The sequence below is a fragment of the Thermobia domestica genome, chromosome 12 (assembly GCF_964235325.1).
Source record: "Thermobia domestica chromosome 12, izTheDome1.hap1.1, whole genome shotgun sequence".
Lineage (NCBI taxonomy): Eukaryota > Metazoa > Arthropoda > Insecta > Zygentoma > Lepismatidae > Thermobia > Thermobia domestica.
Genome location: NC_137465.1, coordinates 210,459,036 through 210,483,153, shown reverse-complemented (window position 1 = coordinate 210,483,153; position 24,118 = coordinate 210,459,036). Strand labels below are relative to the sequence as shown.

Below are 24,118 nucleotides of genomic sequence, written 5' to 3'. Positions count from 1 at the left end.
TGTATATATGCGTACTTTGAGAGAGCAGAAATGATGGGAAGTTTCAATCTTACTTGGTTGATGCGATGAAGTTGGCATCAGCATTAGATATGGATGAACCACTAATAGGTAATACAGTGTAAACTCGAAGTCAAAAGAAGAGAATTTCTGTACAAGGTAGAGGATGAAGCTATTAAAGATCTACAAATAAGATACAAAATCGATTTTTATTACAAAGTTCTAGACATGATTGTGTTAGCTTTAAGAGAAAGATTTGGGCAACTTAAACATCACAGCGAGTATTTCGAATTTCTTTACGATATAAGTAATCGTACAGATATACCTCCTAACCTTTTTGTCTGAAAAGTGTACTAAGCTTGCCAGCATTTTAACATACGAAGAATCGAAAATGATTTGAAAGACGAACTGAAAATGTTATCCACTATAATTAAGCCTGTGAAAGTTCACCGAAAGAGACATTAAAATTAATTAAGGAACAGACTTTGCTCCCAATGTCGGTGTTGCAGTTAGGATTTTGTTAACTTTACCAGTAACAATGACAAGTGGAGAAAGAATTTTAGCTTATTGACTCTATCTTTCTAAACCTATCTACGTTTTTCCATGTCTAAAACACGCTTGAGCGGTCCAGCAATGGTATCAATAGAACACGAATTGGCTCAAAAATTAGACTATGCGATCATATAGGAGCAAGAAAAATTTCTTTAAGGTGTGTTAAATCTATGTACCTGTATTGTTTTAGTACATTGTAAGGCTTAGACTAATCACTTAGTTTTGCCGTAATATCTGATTCACTATATTATCTTCATGCTCCATATTCTATTGGAAACACTTTTTGACATAAAATAAGCTTAAAAATTAAAATTATTAGTCGTGAGTAAAGCTTTCTAAAAGAAATTATTTTCTGCACGCGCTGCTGTATGTAACAGATATACAGCGAAATCGAGCATGCTGAATATTGTGTCATGTGTGGAGTCACTTAAATATTACGCAAGCATTCGAGAGAGGTAGTTCAATTTATTAACTACATTTCCATTTCATACATATTTTTAAATGCGGCATCTTACTTTTTCTGACACTTGAACATTATCTCTCAAAGTAAGGTTTGCACATTAATGGGGCGACATTTGAAAGTACCGCCCAGGGCGGCAAATTTGCTAGCGCCGGCCCTGTGTAAATATATGTTGTCCGGAAAGAATACGAAATTGAGTGCTAGAAATCCCCCATGATGAAGTTCTTCGTATGCCATTACAAACAACGATTTGAAATAAACTTACAGTCACAGCACAAAACTTGCAACTAATTTCATTCATTCAGTATATGACACAGATGGGCGTAGGCCTTTACCTACACAGTAGGCCTATATTCTTTTGGAAGAGTACATGCTCAACACATAAGCTTATTATTATTATTGGCTTATCAGCAAGGACTTCCTGAAACTTATGGAAAAACTATACCGCAATATGTGGTATTAACTATATTTGCTGTGTCCATGATACCTATATTTGGAATGTGTCTACGTATATTTCATACACTTTCTTCATTCTTTTAAATATAGAAACCTATCGTTCTATATGAAAATGTAAGAATAACAAACAGCGCGCCGACTATGTAGGTGCTCCGGGGCTCCAGCATCCACAAGATTTTTAGTTTGATAGAAACAAAATAACATAAATATTTCTCACTTGCCATTATCAAAAGTAGGCAATCAAAACAATGAGATGGAACTTAAAGTTTCTAACTTCTAAAACATAATTGCTTACTTTTTAATACTTTTTTTCCACAAACGTTTCAAATGTGTTTGCTCAAAGCAACGAAGCAATACTCTCACCCACTCCTTGCCTTCAGTCTCCACAATAAAAGAATGGAACTATTGTGAATAGAATCGACCACACCCCTTTATGACAGTGTTCATAAAATATTTTAGCTGAAAAGAAATCAATCAAAAAATATCGAGATTTTCCTGAAAACATGCAATATACCCCGCCATTGATATGCACCCACATAAATTTTGGAAAGTCGGCGCCGTTGATAAATATATAAGACACAATTTTCTTAAAATTAAAAATCATTTAAGTAAATAATTTTATAAAATAATTAAAACGTAAGAGAATACAACAAATTTAGGTATGAATATATATTTCTAATTCTTTCTTGTGGAAAACTGATTAAACTTATTAATTTAATTCTAAACACTTTCTAAAATTTAGAAGTGATGTGCGTATAACATTCTCTGATTTATTACGAACAAATCTGTTATTTATTTATTTATTTTTAAATCAGGATCTAGCCTCTTGGTCTATGTAAAGCTGGCCTCCCAACAGACAAAATTTAAAAATTATAATCCACCAACAATTAGATCACAATTTGTTCACTATATCCCATATTTTCTTCACGCTTATTTAAGGAGATAGGGACAGATTTCACGCTAGCCCGTACATTTAAAATTTAAAAATTAAATACTACAAATAATTTGGTCACAATTTGTTCCAATTTGTCCACTATGTTCCATAATTTGTTTACTCTTATTTAAATAGATATAGATTAAAACACCATAGTGGGCCACCTTCAGACTTGCATACTTAGTTGATTCTGTGATATTGAATATGCAAGTGTGAAACTGGATTTCTCCAACCTTATTTTGGTATCTCTCTCTTTAAATAAGCGAGAACAAATTATAGGATATAGTTAATAAATTTGAACAAATTGGGCCCTAATTACTGGTAATGGCCTGAATTGATTCTGTGGCATTGAGTATGCAAGTATGAAGTTGGCCTCCTACGTTCTTTTGGTCTTTCTCTCAATAAATAAGTGTGAACAAATTGACCTAATTATTGGTACTGATCACGTGTTATGACGGCATAGGAGTCAGTTCCCTCTTAATTTTAATAGTGGTAACTTGACATATCTCTCAAATTTTGGGAGAGCACAAAGTGCCACCCCCTTAAATTTTGAAAATTTCCAAATTTAAAAATTTGGTATTCTAGTATAGGACTGAAGTATAGTTTGTAAGTTTGGTTGGTCCATCTCGTTTCCTTCTATGGGCAAAAAAAAAAAAAGCCAAAAATTTAAAATTTGGACGTTTTTGACTTAATTTCTCCTCTTTTATGAGGATATGTTATATAGGCGGACAGCAATTTATTATCTTTCATAATACATGGTTAATTGACGCATTTCTCTTAAATCTCGGGGAAAGTACATTGATTCACCCCTTAAATTTCGAAATTGTCAAGAAATAAACATTGACAAATGTTCTCTAGGACTCCAATATATACCTCTGTAAATTTACTTGGTCCAGCATGTTTCCTTCTATGAGTAACAGATAACCAAAATATAATTTAATTTGAAAATTTAAAGTTTGTAAAGTTCGTTTATTTTTATTTAAAATTTTATTTGTTTTATTTCCTATTTCTTTGCCAAAATTTTTAGTCTGAAAATTTTGCATTCACTAAGTTTTGAAATATTTTTTGAAGTTTTTTTTTTGTTTAGACATTTTTTGCATTCATTGATTGTTTTAGTTTGTAAATGTTTCTCCTAAATTTTTAATTCGAGCTTCTTTACACTCGATGATTTTTTTTTTGTTTGAAAAAAAATATTCCAATTTTTTGTTTAAACATTTTCGGGTTTACTGAACTTTTAGTTTGAATATTTTTAAGTGTTTTGTTCGAATTTTTGTTTGAAAATTTTGTTCTTACTGAATTCTTTAGTTTGAAAAATCTTATTTGGGAACCTTGTTCATGAATATTGGGTCACTCCATTCAAAATTCCAGTCTCATCAAAGGAAACTTGGGTAATTCAAATTTACCGCCAAATATCACGTGCTGGTTACGTATATATTGTTGGCATTTTAAAAAAAATGGAGACAAGAACAAGTTGGACCAACCAAATTTACAGAAGTATGCTTTAGTATCCTAGAGAACATTTATCAATTTCTATTCTTTTTGACAATTTCTAAATTTAAGGTATTGCAACACATCCCTCCCAAAATTTTGAGAGAAGGATATAATCATACCTTGTGTCATATTCAAGTGAATGAATTTTTATTATTTATTCATATTTATCCATATTTATCCATATAATTATATGTTGTAATAAAGCTATATCAAAATATAACTTTATCAACATATAGAGTTATATGAACATAAGAATATAAATTAGGTTAATACCTTACCACCATACAATTAATTGCTTATATTTATATTTTATAATCTTTTATTCATAGAAGAAAACAAGCTGTGGCAGCTAAATTTCAAGAGATATATATTCGAGACCTAGAGAACATTTACCAATATTTATTTTTTGAGAATTCTTACATTTAAGGAACGGAACAATGTACCTCTTCCAAAATTTGATACAGAGTGCATCATGTCAGCTCTGTCTCATCAAAGGGGATAAATTTTCATCAAAGTTTCATCAAAGGGGATATATTACGTTAATGACCCACCATGTGGTAGAACGTATTACTTTACGCATATTTTTTGATAACTTTTACCCCTGGAAGGGAACAAGCAAGACTTCCATTCCATTAGCGCACCTCGTATATACTTCCAGAAAACATTTATCAATATTTATTTATTTTTGACAATTTCCAAACATAAGGGATGGGCCAATATATTCCTCCCAAAATTTAAGAGTTGTGCGTCAATGTACCTATGTGTTATGAAAAAGAATGGACCCTTGTACTTGGCTATATAACCATATTGTGCAATAAAGCTTCACAAAAGAAGATAAATTAGGTCAAAAACATCTGAAGTTTGAATTTTTGGTAATTCTTTTACCCCCGAATATAAAGGTAACCAAGAAAGTTCTGTCGCTTTTTCACCCACCACCTTCGAACATCGATATTTCACCTGGAAGATCAAAAATAGTCCCCATCAGCATCGATGACCTTTTGCCAATGTTCTGGAAGGCCATGGATTTCATCGACGTAGAACTTGGTGGGCCGTGAAGCGAAGAAGGTATCAAGTGCATTTTCCACCTCAACTAGGGATTTGAACTGGCGTCCTCTATGGTGATTGTCCAAGCAATGGAACAGGTGACAATCGGACGGTGCAATGTCCAGGACGTATGGCGGATGCAATAGTGTTTCCCATCCAAGGCATACAATGGTGTCCCGGGTCATCCTAGCCACGTGACGTTATTCTATAACAGAAGAACCCCTTTGCGATTCAGAAGTCCTGGCTCCAGAGTTTTGAGTTTTTCTTGAACACGGATCAACTGCTGACAGTACACGGTTGCATTGATGCTGTGACCAGACGGTAGCAACTCCCGATGCACGATGCCGCCAGCAGTCCACCAAACACACAGAAGGCCTTCTTCTGGTGCAGTGCTAGTTTCGGCAGTTTTGGAACCGGTTCATGGGATGTTAGCCAATGATGACGGCGCCGTGGAGCTTCGTACAGGACCCACTTCTCATCACATGACAACACCCTGTTCAGAAATTTCTCCTTCCTCAGACGAGATAGCAAAAGGACACAGGTGTCTGCTCGTGTTGCATTCTGGCCCGAAGTTAAATCATGTGGGACACATCGAGCCAATTTGTAGTGCTTCCCAAGTTGATAGAGGTGCTGCCGAATGGTATCTCCACTCGCACTGAATCGTAGTCCCAGTTCCTCATATGTCTGGCCACTGTTTATCTCAATTGCTGCCTGAAGATCTTCATTTTGTACATGTGTTAGTCTTCCGGCGCGTATTGCGTCTTCGAGTGTTTTGTCACCGTCTTTAAACTTGTTAAACACCGCTGCACTGTCCGACACTCTCACCAAAGGCCTGGCATATCTTCCGCCCCGTTGCAGAGGCGTGTGAAGCCAATTTGAACTCGTACAGTGTACACGCCCTTATGGTGCTCTGTGGAGGTCCCATGTTTAGTCTGTCCTTCCGCAAGTTCACGGTGTAACAACTACCACAACCAGGTGGTACGTTGGATATACCCACACCAACAATTGACCTTCGCGTTATGTCCATTCGCATTCACCTCACGGTGTGAGAGCCAATGAAACACAGACCTCCACGAAAAGCGACAGAACTTTCTTGGTTACCTTTATATTATATTATAAACTGTTTTTAAAGAACCCTTATTAAAGCGGAAATATTTCAGCACCCCATGAATGCAGGAATGAAAACCCTGTGAAATTCCCTTCATTAAACGAAAACTGTTACGTAGATAACGGAAATCAAAATAAATATTTTATCAGAAAATTTCAAATTCCATCCCAGAAGTCAGCATTTAGAAAGATCTTAGACATCCTATAAGATGTCAGTGTATATACACAACTACATTGTCTGTGAAATGGTCTGATGATGGACAAACCAAAACGGATACAATTGCTTTATTGAGAATTATACGGAAAATAGGAAAGAAGAGGTAGGAGGAAACGAGAAACACGGCATTGATTTACAAGAAGAGTAGAGTCTAACGGCTTTTTAAGATGCTGTCAGAAGTCTCTGATTTGGTTAAGCTAAAGTAAAAATGATAACTTTCAGTTTTACGTCTCATGATATGTCATGTAGGCTAAAAGAGACGATGGTGATGAGAATGAATGGAATCGTGGAATCAAGATAATGGGAAGAAACGGGAGAACCCCGAGAAAACTCATGCACACGGTGTTTGTCCACCACAATTCTCATTTTGCGAGAGCGTGGATTGCACCATGGACCTCATATACCAGCGATTAACGCTCTACTACTATAACTATCACGGCCATTTATCATTTACATTTATCATCAGTTGATTCTGAGCCACCCATTTTATAGATAAAACCTTTGACAGTGTATATCAGATTTATTTCTAATTCTACTATGAGGTCTCCTGTTATTAAACATTCCTATCATCAGCATATAGTAGAACACATTAAGGATATATAAATTTAAAAGAAAAAAATGACTAAAGAATTGAGCCTTGAGAAACACCAGTGGAAATAATATTAATTTAAAGGAAAATGTAATATCCATATTGTCGGCTGTTTTACATATTTGAACTACCTATTTGCTGTTTATCAAGTATGGGAAAAAAACATTTCTGCGTTCTACCTATAATACCTTAATATTTCATAATACTTTATGAGAGACACAAAGGCCTATCTAAAGCTATAGAAAAATTGACACAAAGGCCTATTGCATATTTTTTTAAAGGATATTACAAATCTCTGTAACGAAGTTAACCCTTAACGCACCAAGCCTAAATTGTCAAGGTTGTTTACCAAGCTGGGGTCTTCTAGGGAGCCCAAGTATTATTTTAATTTCTCAACTTTTTTTTTTTTTTTTTTTTTTTTTTTGCGTACGTAACGTATCATTGATCTAATTATGTAGCAGATATCTCAAATAGATGCAGGGCACATATAAAAATCGAGAAAAAAATGGTTCTTATAGTTGCAGCAGTATCACCAAATATCACCCTCCGGGGTTCCTAGAGGACCCCGATTGGTGTGTTAAGGGTTAAATAAACCTAGGGATGCATTCGAGTCGAGTCGAGACAGAATTTTCCTGACAAAATTCGAGTCGAGACACAGCTCTTCCAATAGAAATATATATATTTTTCGAGTCGAGACATCACTTTTACGGCACATTTTCGAGTCGAGACAGTCTCAAATCTTGTCTCGTGCGCATCCCTAAATAAACCAGCATCGATTGAATTGTGTTTTAGAAAACCACGTTAGGACGGGGAGATTAGATTATAGTAGGTTACCTGTATAAATTTTGTTGTAGGACAAAAAATCTTAGAGAAAATAGATAAAATCAAAATAAGCTTGTACATTTGGACAGACACCACAAACATTTCCTTTTTGAGCAAATGTATAACCTCCGATTCAAATAAAATAATACATTTCAGATTCAAATGAAACATTTACAAGGCAACAAAGGTATTTGACTATTAAATATACACCTAGTTTTATTTATTTATTTATTTTTACAATAATTAAATTGGGTGGAGTTTCATCTCTCCTGCAGAACGGGAACTAAAAAGCATTTTGATATTGACGTATTTTTAAATACATCATAATTTATAATTTCCGTAAATTGCAAATAGTCGGAAACAATCTTGCCTTGGATTTAATTAGAAATGTTAAAAATAAACATTTTGAATGCCCTGTCAACTCAGGGAAGTATAGTGTTATTTCCTTAAACATAGCATGTGACACTAAATTATTTTCTATATACTTTTGAATAAATTGCGTCTACATGTTGACCCAGAAAGGAAGGAAGTAGTTTCCGCTATTTTTTTTTTTAAATCTGTTGTCACGGAAGCAAGGTCACATCTTTTCTCCCACAAGATCATTCAAAGTAACTTTGGAGAAACACCTGCCAAACATAGACGACAGAACCTGGAGACTCAAGGGGATCTTTCAGACACTTTTTAACATATTCCGGAGCAGGCTCAGCCTCTCATGGAACTAATTTCTAGTAAGACGGACAACGACTATTGGCTTCCCATTTCTTTGCATTTTTAGCAACCTATGTAGTATCCCACAGGGCCGTGCAGTGGGGGGGGCGACGGCCCCGGGCGCCGAAGTAAGGGGGCGAAAAATTGGAAGAAAAAAGGAAAAAAGAGAAGAAAAATTACTTGAAGTATATGTATGAGGGCGCCGTCGTATACTCTCGCCCCGGGCGCTGATTTTCCACAGCACGGCACTGGTATCCAATCAAAATAAAAAAAAAACACTTCACTGAGTCTCTTCTACGAGTTTTGGAAAAACACCAAAACACCTCCTCCTCATTGAGAAAAATCCATTACCTGAACAGTAGTATACTCAACAAGTATACGAAATACTTATGTTTACTACGGAAATCTGTATGAAGCATACGTTATCCAAATGCTACATACGTACCGCTCTTTTCCCACTTAGATGTTATATCATGCCCCTGCAGGATGTCTGACATCTAACAGTCTCTCATATTTTACATACGGATAAGTATGTTACATACATCAGCTATATGTTGCATACGTTCATCTGTATGTGAGATCCTTACTGCGTATATACAGCTGTTTCTTTCGTACGGAAAGTACGTATAGATTGAACACTTATACGGAAAGTATTATAAAACATACGTGATCAGTTGTACGTTTGTTGCAGGATGGTACATATACTCGTACGTCCAAAAGCTACAGGATTTACGCATGTAACCTACGTTTTTACGTACACCACATACGTTATTTTTCAGTGCGCCTGTTGGGAAAAACAGTTCGTCCGCAAGTGTTAATATTTTCTTAGTGAGAATGATATTGTTTGTCTATTCTTTCTATTTGTCTTGTGTATTTAAATTTATTTTTACCACTATTACCTTATAAAAATTCAGATCCATTCTTAGAGAAATACACACGTTACTAGTTTTAGATAATTTTCACCTCTTCTAAATCACTATATATATATATATATATATATATATATATATATATATATATATATATATATATATATAAAAGCATTGTTTTAAGAGTTACTGACTTCTTAAAAGTAAAATGTTAGTCTTCAAACTTTGTTGCCGACAGTTAACCAGTTCATTCAATTAATATTATTGATCGATCTCCTGCTTTATACAGATCATAAAATTTATCGCAAGAAGACTTGACGCATCAATACGCTTTAAGAGTGAATCAAAATTTTGACTCCTATGATAAGATCTGATCTTGAGAGAAGCCAAATCTGTAAAAATTGAAATTTTATCGCTAAAAAGCTAAGGGAAAAAACTTTCCTCATACACTAATTTTTATACAAGAACAACCAGAATACCCGTTCTTCTCATATGAAGAATACGTTTCATTTCGGACATAAAGGGCTTAATTTGGATGTAAATGGAATCGGAGGTGTCACTGTTCATGTCGGCGACTTCGAAAACTATGGATTCGACAGTAATATTAGTAATTTTTGATTATTTTTAAATATCTTTTCCCTCCGTATCCCTTAAGTTGAACCGTCAAAGTGAAATAATAAAAAAAACATCCCAGGCTCAAACCTAATCTATGTTGAAAATTTGATCGAGATCAGTCGGGTGGTTCAAGAGGGTACGAAGTCCCAGCTATACTGACTTTCATTTATATTTAATTTTATATAATTTTATATAAGTAAGATAGATGAGAGGTTGAAGAAGATCAGTTTGGATTCCGGAAAGGAAAAGGCACCAGAGATGCTATTGGATTGATGAGAATTATATCAGAAAGAATTCTTAATGTAGTTGTGTTTGTGCTTCATCGAGTGGCGAAAAGTTTTCGACCGAGTCAATTGGACGAAACTTCTGAAAATACTTAAAGAAATCGGAGTCAACTGGAGAGATCGACGACTCATTCAGAACCTGTACAAAGGACAACGAGTGAAGATGCGCTTGAATGAAGGAGAAACCAATAGTGTGGAGATTGGAAGAGGAGTCAGACAAGGATGTAGTTTGTCGCCCCAATTATTCAACATTTACAGTGAATGTTTAATGAAGGAAGCATTAATACGAATTGAAGATTCCAAGATTGGAGGGCAGATCATTAATAAGATCAGGTATGCAAATCATACGGTTATAACAGCTAAAACCGAAGGTGGACTACATGAGATGATTGACAAAATAGTTGACACTGTAAAACTGTATGGAATGGAAATTAACATCGAAAAGTCGAAAGTCATCAGAATATCCCGTGAAAACACGCCATTACGAATCAGAGTAGAGAAAAGAGAACTTGAAGAGGTCGATAATTTCAATCATCTGGGAAGTATTTTGACGAGAGACGCTTATTCCACTTAAGAGATCAGGTCAAGAATTGCCATAGCTAAAGAAGCATTCAACAACAAAAGATCACTCTTAACTAGCAGGCTCAATATTGGACTTAAGAAGAAGTTGGTCAAGTGCTATATATGAAGCATTGGACTGTATGGTTCAGAGACTAGGACATTACGGAAATTAGAGAAGAAATATTTAGAAACCTTCGAAATGTGGTGTCAGAGGAGGAAGGAGAAGATAAAATGGACAGAGAGAGCAACAAACAAATATGTTTTAAAACGGATAGGAGAGAAGAGGACACTTCTAGACACCATCCTTCGTAGAAAGGCCAATTGGATTGGACACATCTTGCGAAGAAATTGTCTTCTTCACACCGTCATAGAAGGAAAGATGGAAGGGAAGCGAGAAATATGAAGAAGAAGAACACAGCTGAACGATTATTTGAAAGATAGGAGAAAATATTGGGAGTTAAAAGAGGAGGCTGAAGATCGACAAAAGTGGAAGAAACATTTCCATGCCCAAATATAAAATTGAAAAAAAAATCCTGATTAGTCCCAGGACTTGCAGAAAGGCAGCCTTACTCAATAACAATAATAACATATATAGATTAGTAAGTTAGAAAAAACTCTTTCCTTAGCTTACGGAGATAAAATTTTAAAGTTTTACAAATACGGCTTCCCTCAAGAGTCAACGCTGAGTCCTGTTAGAATATTCTGCGAAACTTTATATTTGCAGCACGGATAAAGCTGAACCATGAACCGTGAAAGATGCTGTATTAATAAAGATGTACATAATTATAATATACATAGAAAAAGAGACAAGTTTCACATAGTTCAACGTAAAAGCAATATTCTCAAAAAGATGTTACATATACCGATGAAATCTTTTTACAATAACTAATAAATAAATAAATAAATAAATAAATAAAATAAAAAAGATAGAGATAGAAAGTTAATATAATATGAATTACTCAAAAGTTATCTTGTAAAAGTTGTTGTACACTATTTGATAACTTAGCAATTTTATCTGTAGTAGCATGTAATTATGTTCACAATTTGACAGAAACCATTACCTCATATCAATCTAATATAATCTAATAATGTAATATATTTAACAAAAGAAACACTGACCAAAGCTTAAAACACACTTTATTTTAAATTGTAATAACGGTTTCGGATATCTAACAAATCCTTCTTCAGACAATATCGAAAATAAATGAAAATATACATAATGTCTGTATTTTCATTTATTTTTGATATTGTTTGAAGAAGGATATGTTAGATATCCGAAACCGTTATTATAATTTAAAATAAAATATGTTTTAAGCTTTGCTCGGTGTTTATTTTGTTAAAATAATCAATCCAAAGCCATGGATAGTCTGTATATTTAGTTGAATTTTGTGATATGGTTGAACTTGTAGTGCCCCGGGATTTGAAAACTTGTTTTGTTAAAATAAGGAAGTTAGTTCTGGTTGACATATGAAGTGAATTGTGAAATTAGACAAGCTTTTCATAAAAGTTACTTATCCAAATATTATAACTGTTACATATGATAAAAGATTTACTTACTTATTATAAGGTGATTATGCGGTAAAAAAATATTTATAATAATCAGAAGAGCTGTGTTCTTATTAAAACTGTACTACTTAAAGACACCCCAATTATAATTCAACTAGCCCTCCTAGATAGTCTAGCGACTAGTCTGTGTGCCTTTGGTGGACGTGACTCCGGGTTCGAATCTCGGTAAGAGAGCACCAAAAATTCAATTACACAATCATTCACTTTCATAATCCATTTCCTTTAACCAAAAGAGCATAACCGTGGAATGTTAAACTAGTATATATATAGTGTTTCAAAACAACACCGACAACGTTTGTGAGGTGATTCCTGACACCAACATAAGATTTTTAAAAAGTATAGACGAATCTGGGTGCACAAATGCTTTCTTTCGGAGCTATGGGCTGTCAAAAACATGAAAAAACGAACTTTAAAGGTTCATAGCTCCAAAACTATGAAGCCAACAGTAGTCGGGTCAGGTACTAGTATGTGCCCTATCCAAATATCCAAGTTTCAGAATCATGTGGTACTTCCACAGTTTTTATAGAGGTAGTTGTAGAGTATTTCCAATTTAATGCCCATAGCCAAATTCCTTCTATAAAAATTGTTGCGTGAGTACCTTATAATTCAACTGTGAACGTTTCGGCAAAAATGTATTGCCATCCTCATCACAGTTCCTTTCAGAAAACTAACGCTGGTTTTAAAGTACAGTTTTAATAAATACTAATCGTATTAAATCAAGTAGGAAGGTCTGTGTTTGCTTAGCACATAGTTTATATGGATCAATCCATCATTTTTATTTTTGGCGCCTTTGGACCTTATATGTCCCAGCCTTAGTTTTGGATATCACAGATTGAGAAATAATGCTATAAATAGCTAAATCATAAAACAATCGTGAATACTAAGATAAGTGAAATGAAATTTACTCCAATTATTCTCTTCCTTATTTCCTTATGTTTATATGTTTTATTTTTTCTTATTTATATGTAAAAGATAATTATAATCACGTGATAAATGTTTGCGTTTCAGGCAACTTCACGTTATTTGTGCCTGTGGATGCAGGATTTAAGCTGATGCCTTCCACTTTGAAGGAGCTACTTGTGGCCGATGTGGAGCGGTTGCGTTCCATCCTGCTATACCATTTAGTTCCGTTCGGAGTGCTTAGTAGCGCTATGGTAGACGACGAAACACTAACCACTGTGAGTCCTGGAGGACGACTGCTCAGAGTCAACGTCTATAAACACGATGAGACGAGTCCTGTAAGTATGTTTCATATCTCACATATCCTTTATGTTGCTGGTTAAGCGATTCCCACCTAATTACGTTAGAGTAAATGGACTCGAACCTACCTTATGGTAACACAAAAAAACAAATAATCAACTATTGATAACCAACTGCATTTCCCTTCTCATTATTAATAACCTCTTCTTAGTCCACATAAAACAAGTATACTATATGGATCTACTCAGGGCCGTGCCGTGGAGGGATGAAAAAATCGGGAGAAAAAGGGGCAAAAGAAAGGAAAAATTACTTGGAATATATGTATGGGGTTGTCGTCGTATACTCTCGCCCCGGGCGATGATTTTCCACGGCACGGCCTTGGATCTACTAGGACTTTTCACATCGAAATAGATATAGGCAAAATTTTGAAACTATTGATATATCAAATACCGATTTATGTATTTTTTTAATAGTTGAAATTATCGACTAATCGATCAAACTATCGCAAATGAAAGCTGCGAAAATAATATTTGGGATTCAAACCTGAGTATTGCTTAGATCTCCTAATTTTAACAATAAGGATTATCCTTCATAATTTTCTGCTACACTATAATGTTGATAAACAAAACTGCAGGACAACCAAATAAAAGTATTGTGTTATTAACAACACAAAGCTGGCTACAACGTAGGATAGCTTGATCCTCATTGATAAGAATGAATTTTCTCAATTCAAATATAGAAACAATCACGAAAAATACAGGGTGGCCCAAAAGTAGGTATACAGTCCCGTAGTGGTCAGCTCACTGTATTTTATATTATTTCTTCTTATTATCAAACAAGTAGACGTATGTATCTTTATTATTTGTTCCTAACGTCTTTTTATTTATAGCTTAAGCCCGGAACAGCCGAAGCAAATAAATCTATAAACTATAATGTTATACTTGATCAATGAATGGGTGTACACCTACTTTTGGGCCACCCTACATAAAAGTTGTATTAATAGATTTATTGTTTAATTTATAGGCATCAAAGAGTAGCAGTAAGTCATGTTTGATGTAAGTCATGTTTGGTTCAAATAAGACGCTCAAAGTCAAAGAGGTAACCTTACAACCCTTGAGTATTCCACTTTAACAGTAGATCCTTCTTATATAGCCTCGGTTTTAAGTTGAAGTCAAAGTTGCTAAAATTAATATATGCCGTGGTTAGTTTGTAACCTTAAGGAACACATATCACATAATATGAAATTTGTTTTTTGTTTCTATAGTTTCAGAAATTTGTTTCTATAGTTTCTATAGTGTAGTTTCTTCTGCGATATTTCGAGGTTGGACTGACCACCATCTTCAGGAAGAATTTGTTGCTTTATTTACGCACTGTTTTTTTTTTTTTTTTTTTTTTTTCTCACATTGTTACTTCCTCAAATCGCAATTCTTTTGAAACTTTTAAAAGAAGCTAGATATGTTTGAGAATATGCGACTAGGTAGACTACGTAGCTACCGTGAAGCTAGCTCGAGCTTTTATTGGTGTATATTCTCAAAGTTGCAAGGTGCACCAACTAATGAACTGTTGACTTATAAACCAACTAGACGGTCACCATAAACTGTGATAACATTCTACTGTCTGTTGTACACACTAATCGTATATTATCTAGTCTATGTAATTTATTTTCAAGGTTACAAAGAGGGGATGATTCAGTTACAATACAAAGCGTTCGTTTTCTTTGCTGTTGATTTTAAAGATCCATAAAATTAATTTATAATCCACTTGTACAGAAAATTGAAATGCATGAAATACGAAACTCTATGTTTATCAAAAGTGCTATATTTTTTGCAGTTGCCAATTAGCGAATCAATTACTTCACATATATTTCGCCGAAAACACTGTCATACATTGAATTAAAATATAATTGAGATATTTAACAAATTATAATCTACACACGTGCACACATTAAAATTCATATACATTTGCAAAGAAATAATTAGTTATTCTAATTGCTAAAATAAATATTTCTGCATATATAAAATAATCAAATAACCACTTTTCCTGTAAAGAAAATAGGCTGCTGTTAATCAGAAATCGAAGTGACTATTTTTTACAGCAAAGGAAATACCATACTGTTTAGTATTTTATCCGAAAAATCATCAAATAAAATAAAATTGTAATTGGAATACTGTAAGAACTGACTGTCTGTAATTTTATCTGACTGTAATTTTATCTCAATGTCATTTCAGATAGTTTTAAAAGCGAACTTTGATTCAAAATATAACAATATGCAAACTTCACTTGTAAATGCATATTTCTGTAACATATGTTCTACGGTAAATTTCAAGTTTGCAAGATCTTATTGTTTCATAATCTCATTTTAAGTTAAGTTAGGTGACTGAAGACATATTTCGTTGTTGAATTCAATATTCAAATTGTAGTAACTGACATTCTTACCAATTTGCATGAAATTGTTACTAATTGTACACGTACCCGGCATAGGCTGGAAATGGAAATAGAAGGCTGTGACTTCCTTTAACTACTTATGTTGATAATTGAATAATTATCAGAAATACTTAAAGGAATTCCACTCTACATATCTAAATTCCGTACTGTCCAAATTATGCAATAGTTATTAATCAAAGGTGAAAATGAAATCAGTTTAATTTCACTGCTGGTTTGGTTGTTTGGGTTTCCAATGCAAAAGCACAGCCACTATATTTCATGAATTATATTGGCTAAATAAATTACTGCTTGCTACTAAATTAACAATCAAAAATATTGGAAATTTTATTAAATTACTTAAGCAGTCAGTTTATCTGAAAGTGGCTAAAAGCAATCAGAAAGTATTAACTTATGTTGTACGTTACAAAACTTAGGTTTTCTCTGTCTTAACTTCTCCTAAGTAGTCCGTAATCTTACATAATATTTGCTTCCCATTTTATTTGCCACAGCGGATTACATGTGTGTAACAGGGCAACGAACACTTAAAGATATTGGATTTAGTAAAGAAAACAATCCTACATTTCGATTAATTTAACAAGTTAGAAAAACACACTGCTGAACAAGACTGTACGTATTTAATATAAAAGCAAATTTACACGTGACGTTTCGATCTTCTAGCCAAGATCCTCATCAGATCAGATTTCTGAGGAGGATCTTGGCTAGAAGATCGAAACGTCACGTGTAAATGTGTTTTTATATTAAATACGTACAGTGTTGTTCAGCAGTGTGTTTTTCTGATTTTACTCGCAAGACGGATGACTATGATTGTGTGTCAGTTTAACAAGTTAGTTTAGAAGTTGTAAATAAAAATAATTGGGAAGATGCTATAAAAAACACTTCTTCTACAGCAAGGAAAACCAATTAATTTACTAGAATTTGGTAAAGTAAATTTAAATAAGTTACATTAGAATATATATATATATATATATATATATATATATATATTTGAATGTATTGTATTGGTACTTCCATCCTGCTACGTAAGTACATTACATCATCATGGCCTAATCACAGGTGAAAAATTCTATTGTTTCAACTAACACGAAACTAAATAATAAAGAAAAACTTGTCAATAACCGAATAAATCGTGAGGTTAATAACGAAATATCGCAGAAAATGCACAGATTTCTGAAAATATACGAATAAAAGGTTAACTTCATATTATTTATTTTAGTTCTTCAAGTCTTAATCAAAAGTCTCAATGGACACAAAGCTCCGAAACTAATAATTGTCTTGATATGGGTTGTTAAAGTTCATGATGTATGTGATTTCGTGGAGGACAACATGAAGTTGGGATGGTTTTGGAACGGGTAGCGGTAGAACTTTCTGTGCCGTTTGTAAAAGTTCGTGAGAAATATCCCAATAGGCTTAACAGCCAGTAGCAAGGAACTTGTCAATTTTGGAGTTTGTATTGGGTGAAACTTTTGATCAGGAACTCAAAAACTTTTAATGAACGTAACATAAGCCTATTTTCCATGTAAATATTGATGACTCCTTTCTTATATATATATATATATATATATATATATATATATATATATATATATATATATATATATATATATATATATATATATATATATATATATATATATATATATATATATATATATATAAACTAAGATGTTTCTCGAAATTAGATTAAATTTTTTCTTCACATAAAAGTAATAAAACAAAAAATATGTATACATAATTTAAATTATTTTCTGCAGAATTAGGGTATTATTACATATGACTTATTTCTATTTTCCAGCCAGACATCACAATTAACGGTGTTAGCGTCAATCAACCAGATATCTTGGCTAAAAATGGCGTCATACATTTTATGGACAAACTTATGCTTACGAGCCCACACCAAACAATTAAAAGTATTCTAGCAGAAAACCCCGTGTTCTCTGGTAAGTACCATTCATTAGAGAAGTCTGTTAAACTTTGAATTGATTATAGTACAGGTATGAGAAAGTTTGGTGTTTTTTTTTTTTTTTTTTTTTTTTTTTTTTTTTTTTTTTGTGGTAGTGTGCTTTGAAAGAACTTCTCTCGACAAGCGGTTTCGAGACTTGAAAGCTAAGTAACTTGTAAGTCCCAGATTCATCCAGGAATAAATAAAATAAATAAAGTAAATGTTCGGACTATTTTGCAACATAATCCGTTTTCAAAGCACAGGTTGTATAGTGCTCTAATCTTGCTATCATAAAAGCTACACTCAAAGTTGCCGAAATAGTCATTCGTAGCATTAATGACGATATCATCAAATCTAAATAGCTTTCCAGTCAATGCTTTTATCGAATTAGAAAAGATATGATAGGCCAATGGTGCAACATGAAGTGAATACAGCAATATTCCATGGAGTCGAACTTACATTCATGGACAGTAGCATGGCAATTGTGGATATGTGAGCTATATCATTTCTTTGGAAGTCAGAATAATCACTTCTTCGGAAAGCTTTTCGCGGTACTTGATCTTCAAATCATGTCTTAACTTCCTCAACAAAGCAGTATAATGCTATCCCATGATCAAGGCCTGCCCTAGGCAATTTGCCGCCCCGTGCAATGGCATCATCTGGCGCTGCCCCTTTTTCCTGAAAGAACAAATCTTAAAAGCTCCAATTTTAAGTATACTACCTTATCATGAACAACGAAGGGGACGGAAAGTGCAGTCACACTCAGAAAGCACTAAACACTACAAATACAATCTCGTTGTGTGTGCTTTTTTTCTTTAAATAATAAACTATTATGTTAGTGAAAGACGAAGCAAACACAACTGCAGAGGAAAGATGGTGATTCTTTTTATAGAATTCAATATCGAGCTTCAATCTCAATATAACAGTATACAATTCCAGTTCAACTAGCTCTCTTATCTTTATTTCTTGATTTTCCTTCTACATCTGTTAAAAAAAAAATTAAAAAATGTTTCCACCTTCAATGATAAGGAACTTGTTTGTGTCAAAGACAAGACTAGGAATTTGTTTGACCTTTTAACATTGTCCATGTGACCTTAAATTAATGAAATCTGAACATGATTTAATGTAGTATTCAAATAGAACGTCAGCTCAGTAACTTTAACTACCATCGTCTGTTTTCAACAAGAAATATTTATTTTAAATAATATAGTTACGACAAATTTTATCGCCCCCGTGCAAATGCACATGTTGCACATATGGCAGAACCGGCGATGGTTTGGCCTTTTGAGCACAACACCCTATATATTCCAGTGTCATCACTTTCCCAGTAAATGAAATAAACTTTCCTTCATTTGAAATGGAATAATTAATTGGTTGGACTGTCTCTTAATGTCTCTTTTGTTCTATCTGTTACGTAGAATCTTAAGCATTGGTCTCTGAGTTTTCCCCTTCTCCATTTGTCTATATGAACCATACGTAGGACCACTAGACTTAACAGAAAGTAATCAAGAAAGCATTGAATGACGAAACTTGATGCCCATATATCAAAAGATACGTGCTACATATTCCATCAAATTATTTTCAGATCGTGTCACGGGGTTTATGCATAGATAATCCCAGATAAACAATATATAGGCCTAGTTGGGGAGTAAGGCACAGAATCCAAGTATTTAATGCTTTTGTCTCACAGAGATGACACTAGCGTACAAGAACTATATCGTGACGTCAGTCAATTTGAGATAGATTTGATGAATGTTTTTCTCTTTTATTCTGAATTCGATCTTTCTTTTTCTTATTTTCTTATGATTTAATTTTTATTTTGCATCGTAAATTAGAATTTTGGTTGCAGAAATTTTCAGTGTATTAGATGAAGGAGTAAATGAAATTAAAAGCCTGACATACTAAAAATAATACAAAATTTACCAGTTTCCTTTTGCTTGTTTTTCAACAGAAAATGTGAATTTGAAGAATTTTCAGTATTAATATTCATAGAAATTACAGTGTTCCCAGAATAACAGTTTTCCCAAAATCTAAGTTAAGGCAGCGACTAGAGGAAGGAACTCAAACTGCATTTGATTACGTATCATGTTGTTTTGGTATCCTCTGAACTACTTTCCTAATAATAGTTGTATTTAGTTTGTAATAAACAAAATAGTTTTAACACACCGTTATTAAAATTAAATAATAATGTTATTTGTAAAGTAGAGCATACCAAAACAACATGATACGTAATCAAATGCAGTTGAGTTTGTTCCTCTATTCACTGTCTTAATTTAGGTTTTGGGGGAATCGTTACTCTGGCAACACTGTAATTTCTATGAACAGCAACACTGAAAATTCTTCAGGTTTATATTTTCTGTTGTAGAATAACATTATTTATGATTGTGGTAAGTTGCATTTCATTATCTCCTTTCACTTATGAATAAACAAGCAAAGGAAAAACAGTAAATTTTGTATTATTTTTAGTATGTGAGGCTCTTAAGGAATAATTCTCGTATATAGCAAATTTATTCTCTTTATTTCCTGGAAGCAGGAAAGCTCTATTTATTGCTTGTGTAATGTTATTTCACGTGTTACAGCAGCTAAACCACTGTGACTAAAAATAATAAGAAAAGTACGTATTATTTCTGAAATTAAACATAAACAAATCTACAGCTCTAAATTTCCATCACATTCAAAATAAGCAGTGCGTAGAAATTGATATAATGTTAAATAATCATAAAATCATGTACTCAAACTCAACCAAATTTTTGGGACTCTGGCTAAATCACAATCTCTCCTGAGAAACTTTCATACTTTCACTGGCCCAAAAACTCAATAAAATACTCTATGCATTAAAATCAATCAAACATGTTTTACAACTAGACACGATTCGTAACTTATATTTCGGGCTCTTTCAGTCTTTACTTACATATTGCATAATCTGGGGAAATTCTCGAAAAAGTAGTATGTTGTTTGTAACTCAAAAAAGGCTTTTAAGAACTATAGCAGGGACCAAAATAAACGACACATGTAGGCCAATATTTAAGGAATTTAAAATTTTGCCTTTACCCTCTCTTTACATATATCGACTGCTGCTCTTTGTCAAAAACAACATTGACTTATTTAACACACCATCAACACATAAATATGATGCCAGGCGTAAGGATAAAATCCCCAGCAAACAGCATTGCACTAAGTTATATGAAAGGAATCCAATCTTTATGGGTACCATATTGTACAATAAACTTCCTCGGTATATTCGAAGGACAGAACAAAAAGGAGAGTTCAAGAGGTTAATGAAAACATATCTGTTGCAGCACTGCTTTTATTCTGTAAATGAATTTTTAGATATGTAAGTGAATTTGTCTATTGATAGTTTTGGAAATATATATTGTTTTGTACTGCTTTTACGTCGTAGATGTAGCATAGTAGTTTAATTCAATAGATATGTATTTGTCATTACTACGTATTTTATATATTTGTGCCTTTGACGAGTCTTATTCATACGCACGTAATTGTGCAATATGTATGACTAAAAAGATGAAACAAACAAATGAATGAATGAATGTGTTTATTATGTGTTTTCAGTGTTTACAGAAGCTCTCCTGGGAGCTGATCTTCTGGATGCCTTAGACGGTGCTGGGCCATACACTGTGTTTGTAGTGAGCAATGATGGAGCAAGGAAACTGGGAACCAATGAGGTTGATTCTAACGTAAACTCGACCATAGAAGGTAAAATTCTATTACATTTACTAGCTAATTATGACAGCATTTGTAAGATGCTTACGTATAGAGCGATTTTCAGTAGAAAATAACCACATGATCTAATTTCGCATTTGACGTTACTAAACTTCCCCTATATATATATATATATATTTGAGTAATCATCAACAAATTTTGTACGGTAAATCTTTCTCATCATATTTGTCATTTAGTTCAATGTTTTGCCACAAGAGAACGCCATTTTCTGGAATCTGCACCATCTTGTGTCTTCATTATGAACTAGATATCATGATGATGATATGCTCTAAGTTGATGTAAATTTAACTACACCCACATGGCACTTCCTATTAGAACGACTCCTTCGGAGAAGTAATACTCCCGGAAGCAACTAAATACATCGTTCTGATTGATTGGCGTTATCCGTTTCTCGCCATGTATCAAACATATAGGAGGAAGCAACCACAAGCTGCTGTCGCCCCACGTAGCCGATCATGCTAGTAAGCACACTAGTAATGAAAGTCAGTTTTGGCGTTGGTTCAAACCCGGCCCAATCAAAGTTTCTTTTATTTTTTAAAATTTTCATAACATTTTGTTTCCATTAAAATAAGATGAAAATAATTTACTTACGTTACGAAACATAGCTGAACGAGCGAAGAGGGTTAGAAGCCCCGCAGAGCTCATTTTATTCTACCTTGACCCACATGATAATACGTCACATCCGACAGTTGGCCAGGGTAGCGAAAAAAAAAAAACTTCCGGGAGTATTACTTCCCCGAAAGGTTCGTCTATTAGATATCATGATATAGTTTGTAAAATTCAAATCTAGTTTGGAACCGTTATGTGCCGTTTCGTGTTGTATTTAGTTGAATAAAGTATATATAGTATTCTCATAACCAGTATTTGATCTAGACGTCCAGTATATTGAAAACAAGAATTTAACAGAGCAAAAGAAAAGGTCTTCAAGTTGGTAGTTCCGTTGAAAGTGTCATCAATAGGTCAGAAGGTGGGAAAAATTCATAAAATGGATCTGCACGCTCACAGCAGAGAATCAACCAAAACCTATTACCTCTATCCATGAACATTTTCTTTTTCTTTCTTTTTTTTTTCTTTTTTTTACCCCGACATATTCAGAATCAAACGTTTCCCTGAGAAATAGCGGCCAGTCGTTCTTCCGGTGAACTTACCATTAACTAACTTTTAATAAAAGTTCTCGCACCTCATACGCAATATCAAACTCATAAAATCCTCTTACAGTTTCGAGACACTCTCCGTTTCTTCCCCGGCGTATCTGATGAAAATTTACTGCTATACAAAAGACATGATGTATAAAGTTCTTTAGATCCGTCGAACTTGTGTGCCTTGAACCTATATGCTGATGTACGTCTTTTGGATGTTTTAAGGTACGAGAATTTTTATTTACAATTAATAGATATGCATCCCATTGTGTCAATTAGTAATTACCGTTAGCTAATTATGATTTGTATGCCGTGCGCGCGTTTCAAATGCCATTATAGTATTAACTAGTAAAAATATAGTACTTGAAAAGTCAGTAGGTACAACAGTCATTATTGGTAAATACAGTGTTCTATAACACATTTTTATTCTTAGTAGCATGCACGGCATCACAAAGGAATTTAATAACGAACAATACCATAGAAACCTAGACCAGTAACTTTTATCCTGTTTACAATAGGCAGGGCCGTCCACAAGGGTAGGTTACGAAGTGCATCATTCAAATTTATGCTGAAAGTCGAGGAAAAATGGTTGCAACTTTTAAATAACTAAAAATTCATATTAAAATTTTAAAGAACAACACGTTTCCTTCAAGAGCTATCAGAGTGCAGAGGTGGGGGTATTGACCAAAAGTATCAAATTTTGCCTTCTGATGGGAACGATCAGGGTGTGTATGAACCATGGGCTCTGTAGTATGTGACATTTGTCGTTTAATAAAATTAAAGGCACTCTATTATTATTGCTGTAATCTATTTTCCAAAAGGAAAAATCAAATTGTACTTTAGAGTAGTAGTTGCTTTCAACAATACCTAGAAAGTACTCGCCTCATGGAGTAGGTATATATAAAACAAAGCTTATTTAACATGAAAAAGAATAATATTTATATATCATCACCATCATAGGTATTCTGCCATTATTGGCAGGTCACTTGCCGCAACTGAGAAGCTTCCATGGTCCACAGTCTTCTGCTAACCTCTTCTTCTTCATGTACGATTTCTCTGTTTTGATATCGTTAATTAATTGTAGTCTCCTTTGCCTTCTCCCTCTCTTTCCTTCCACCATACTCTCGAGCACGTCCCTGATGATATAGTTAGTTGTTAGCCAATGTCCCAACCAGTTCCCCTTCTTCTTCTCAATAATATCTAAAATTGTTCTTTTCTCCCCCACCATTTCTAACACCCTCTCATTCGTTTTCCACTCGACCCAGCGAATAAATAAAAAAAAAAAAAAATTAAAAAATCCTAGTTTGTGTTATTTCAATATAAAGTTATTTGTTTTAAGCATGATAAGATCATATATTGTCTTACAGAATTCATCCAACTAA

The 24,118-nt window shown here is 33.7% G+C and overlaps 1 protein-coding gene across 2 annotated transcripts in view; it reads left to right on the top strand.

Moving 5' to 3' along the window:
- The window catches only part of LOC145667013 (uncharacterized), a 110,503-nt gene that overhangs the window by 78,211 nt on the left and 8,174 nt on the right, over positions 1-24,118 (top strand). The window contains exons 2-4 of one of the 2 annotated variants that reach the window (XM_081734698.1): positions 13,281-13,510; positions 17,710-17,854; positions 21,427-21,570. In XM_081734698.1, coding sequence (XP_081590824.1) covers positions 13,281-13,510; positions 17,710-17,854; positions 21,427-21,570 — 519 coding nt within the window. Of the gene's footprint in view, positions 1-13,280; positions 13,511-17,709; positions 17,855-21,426; positions 21,571-24,118 lie in introns of those variants that run through there. The other variant, XM_081734699.1, reaches the window with a different exon arrangement.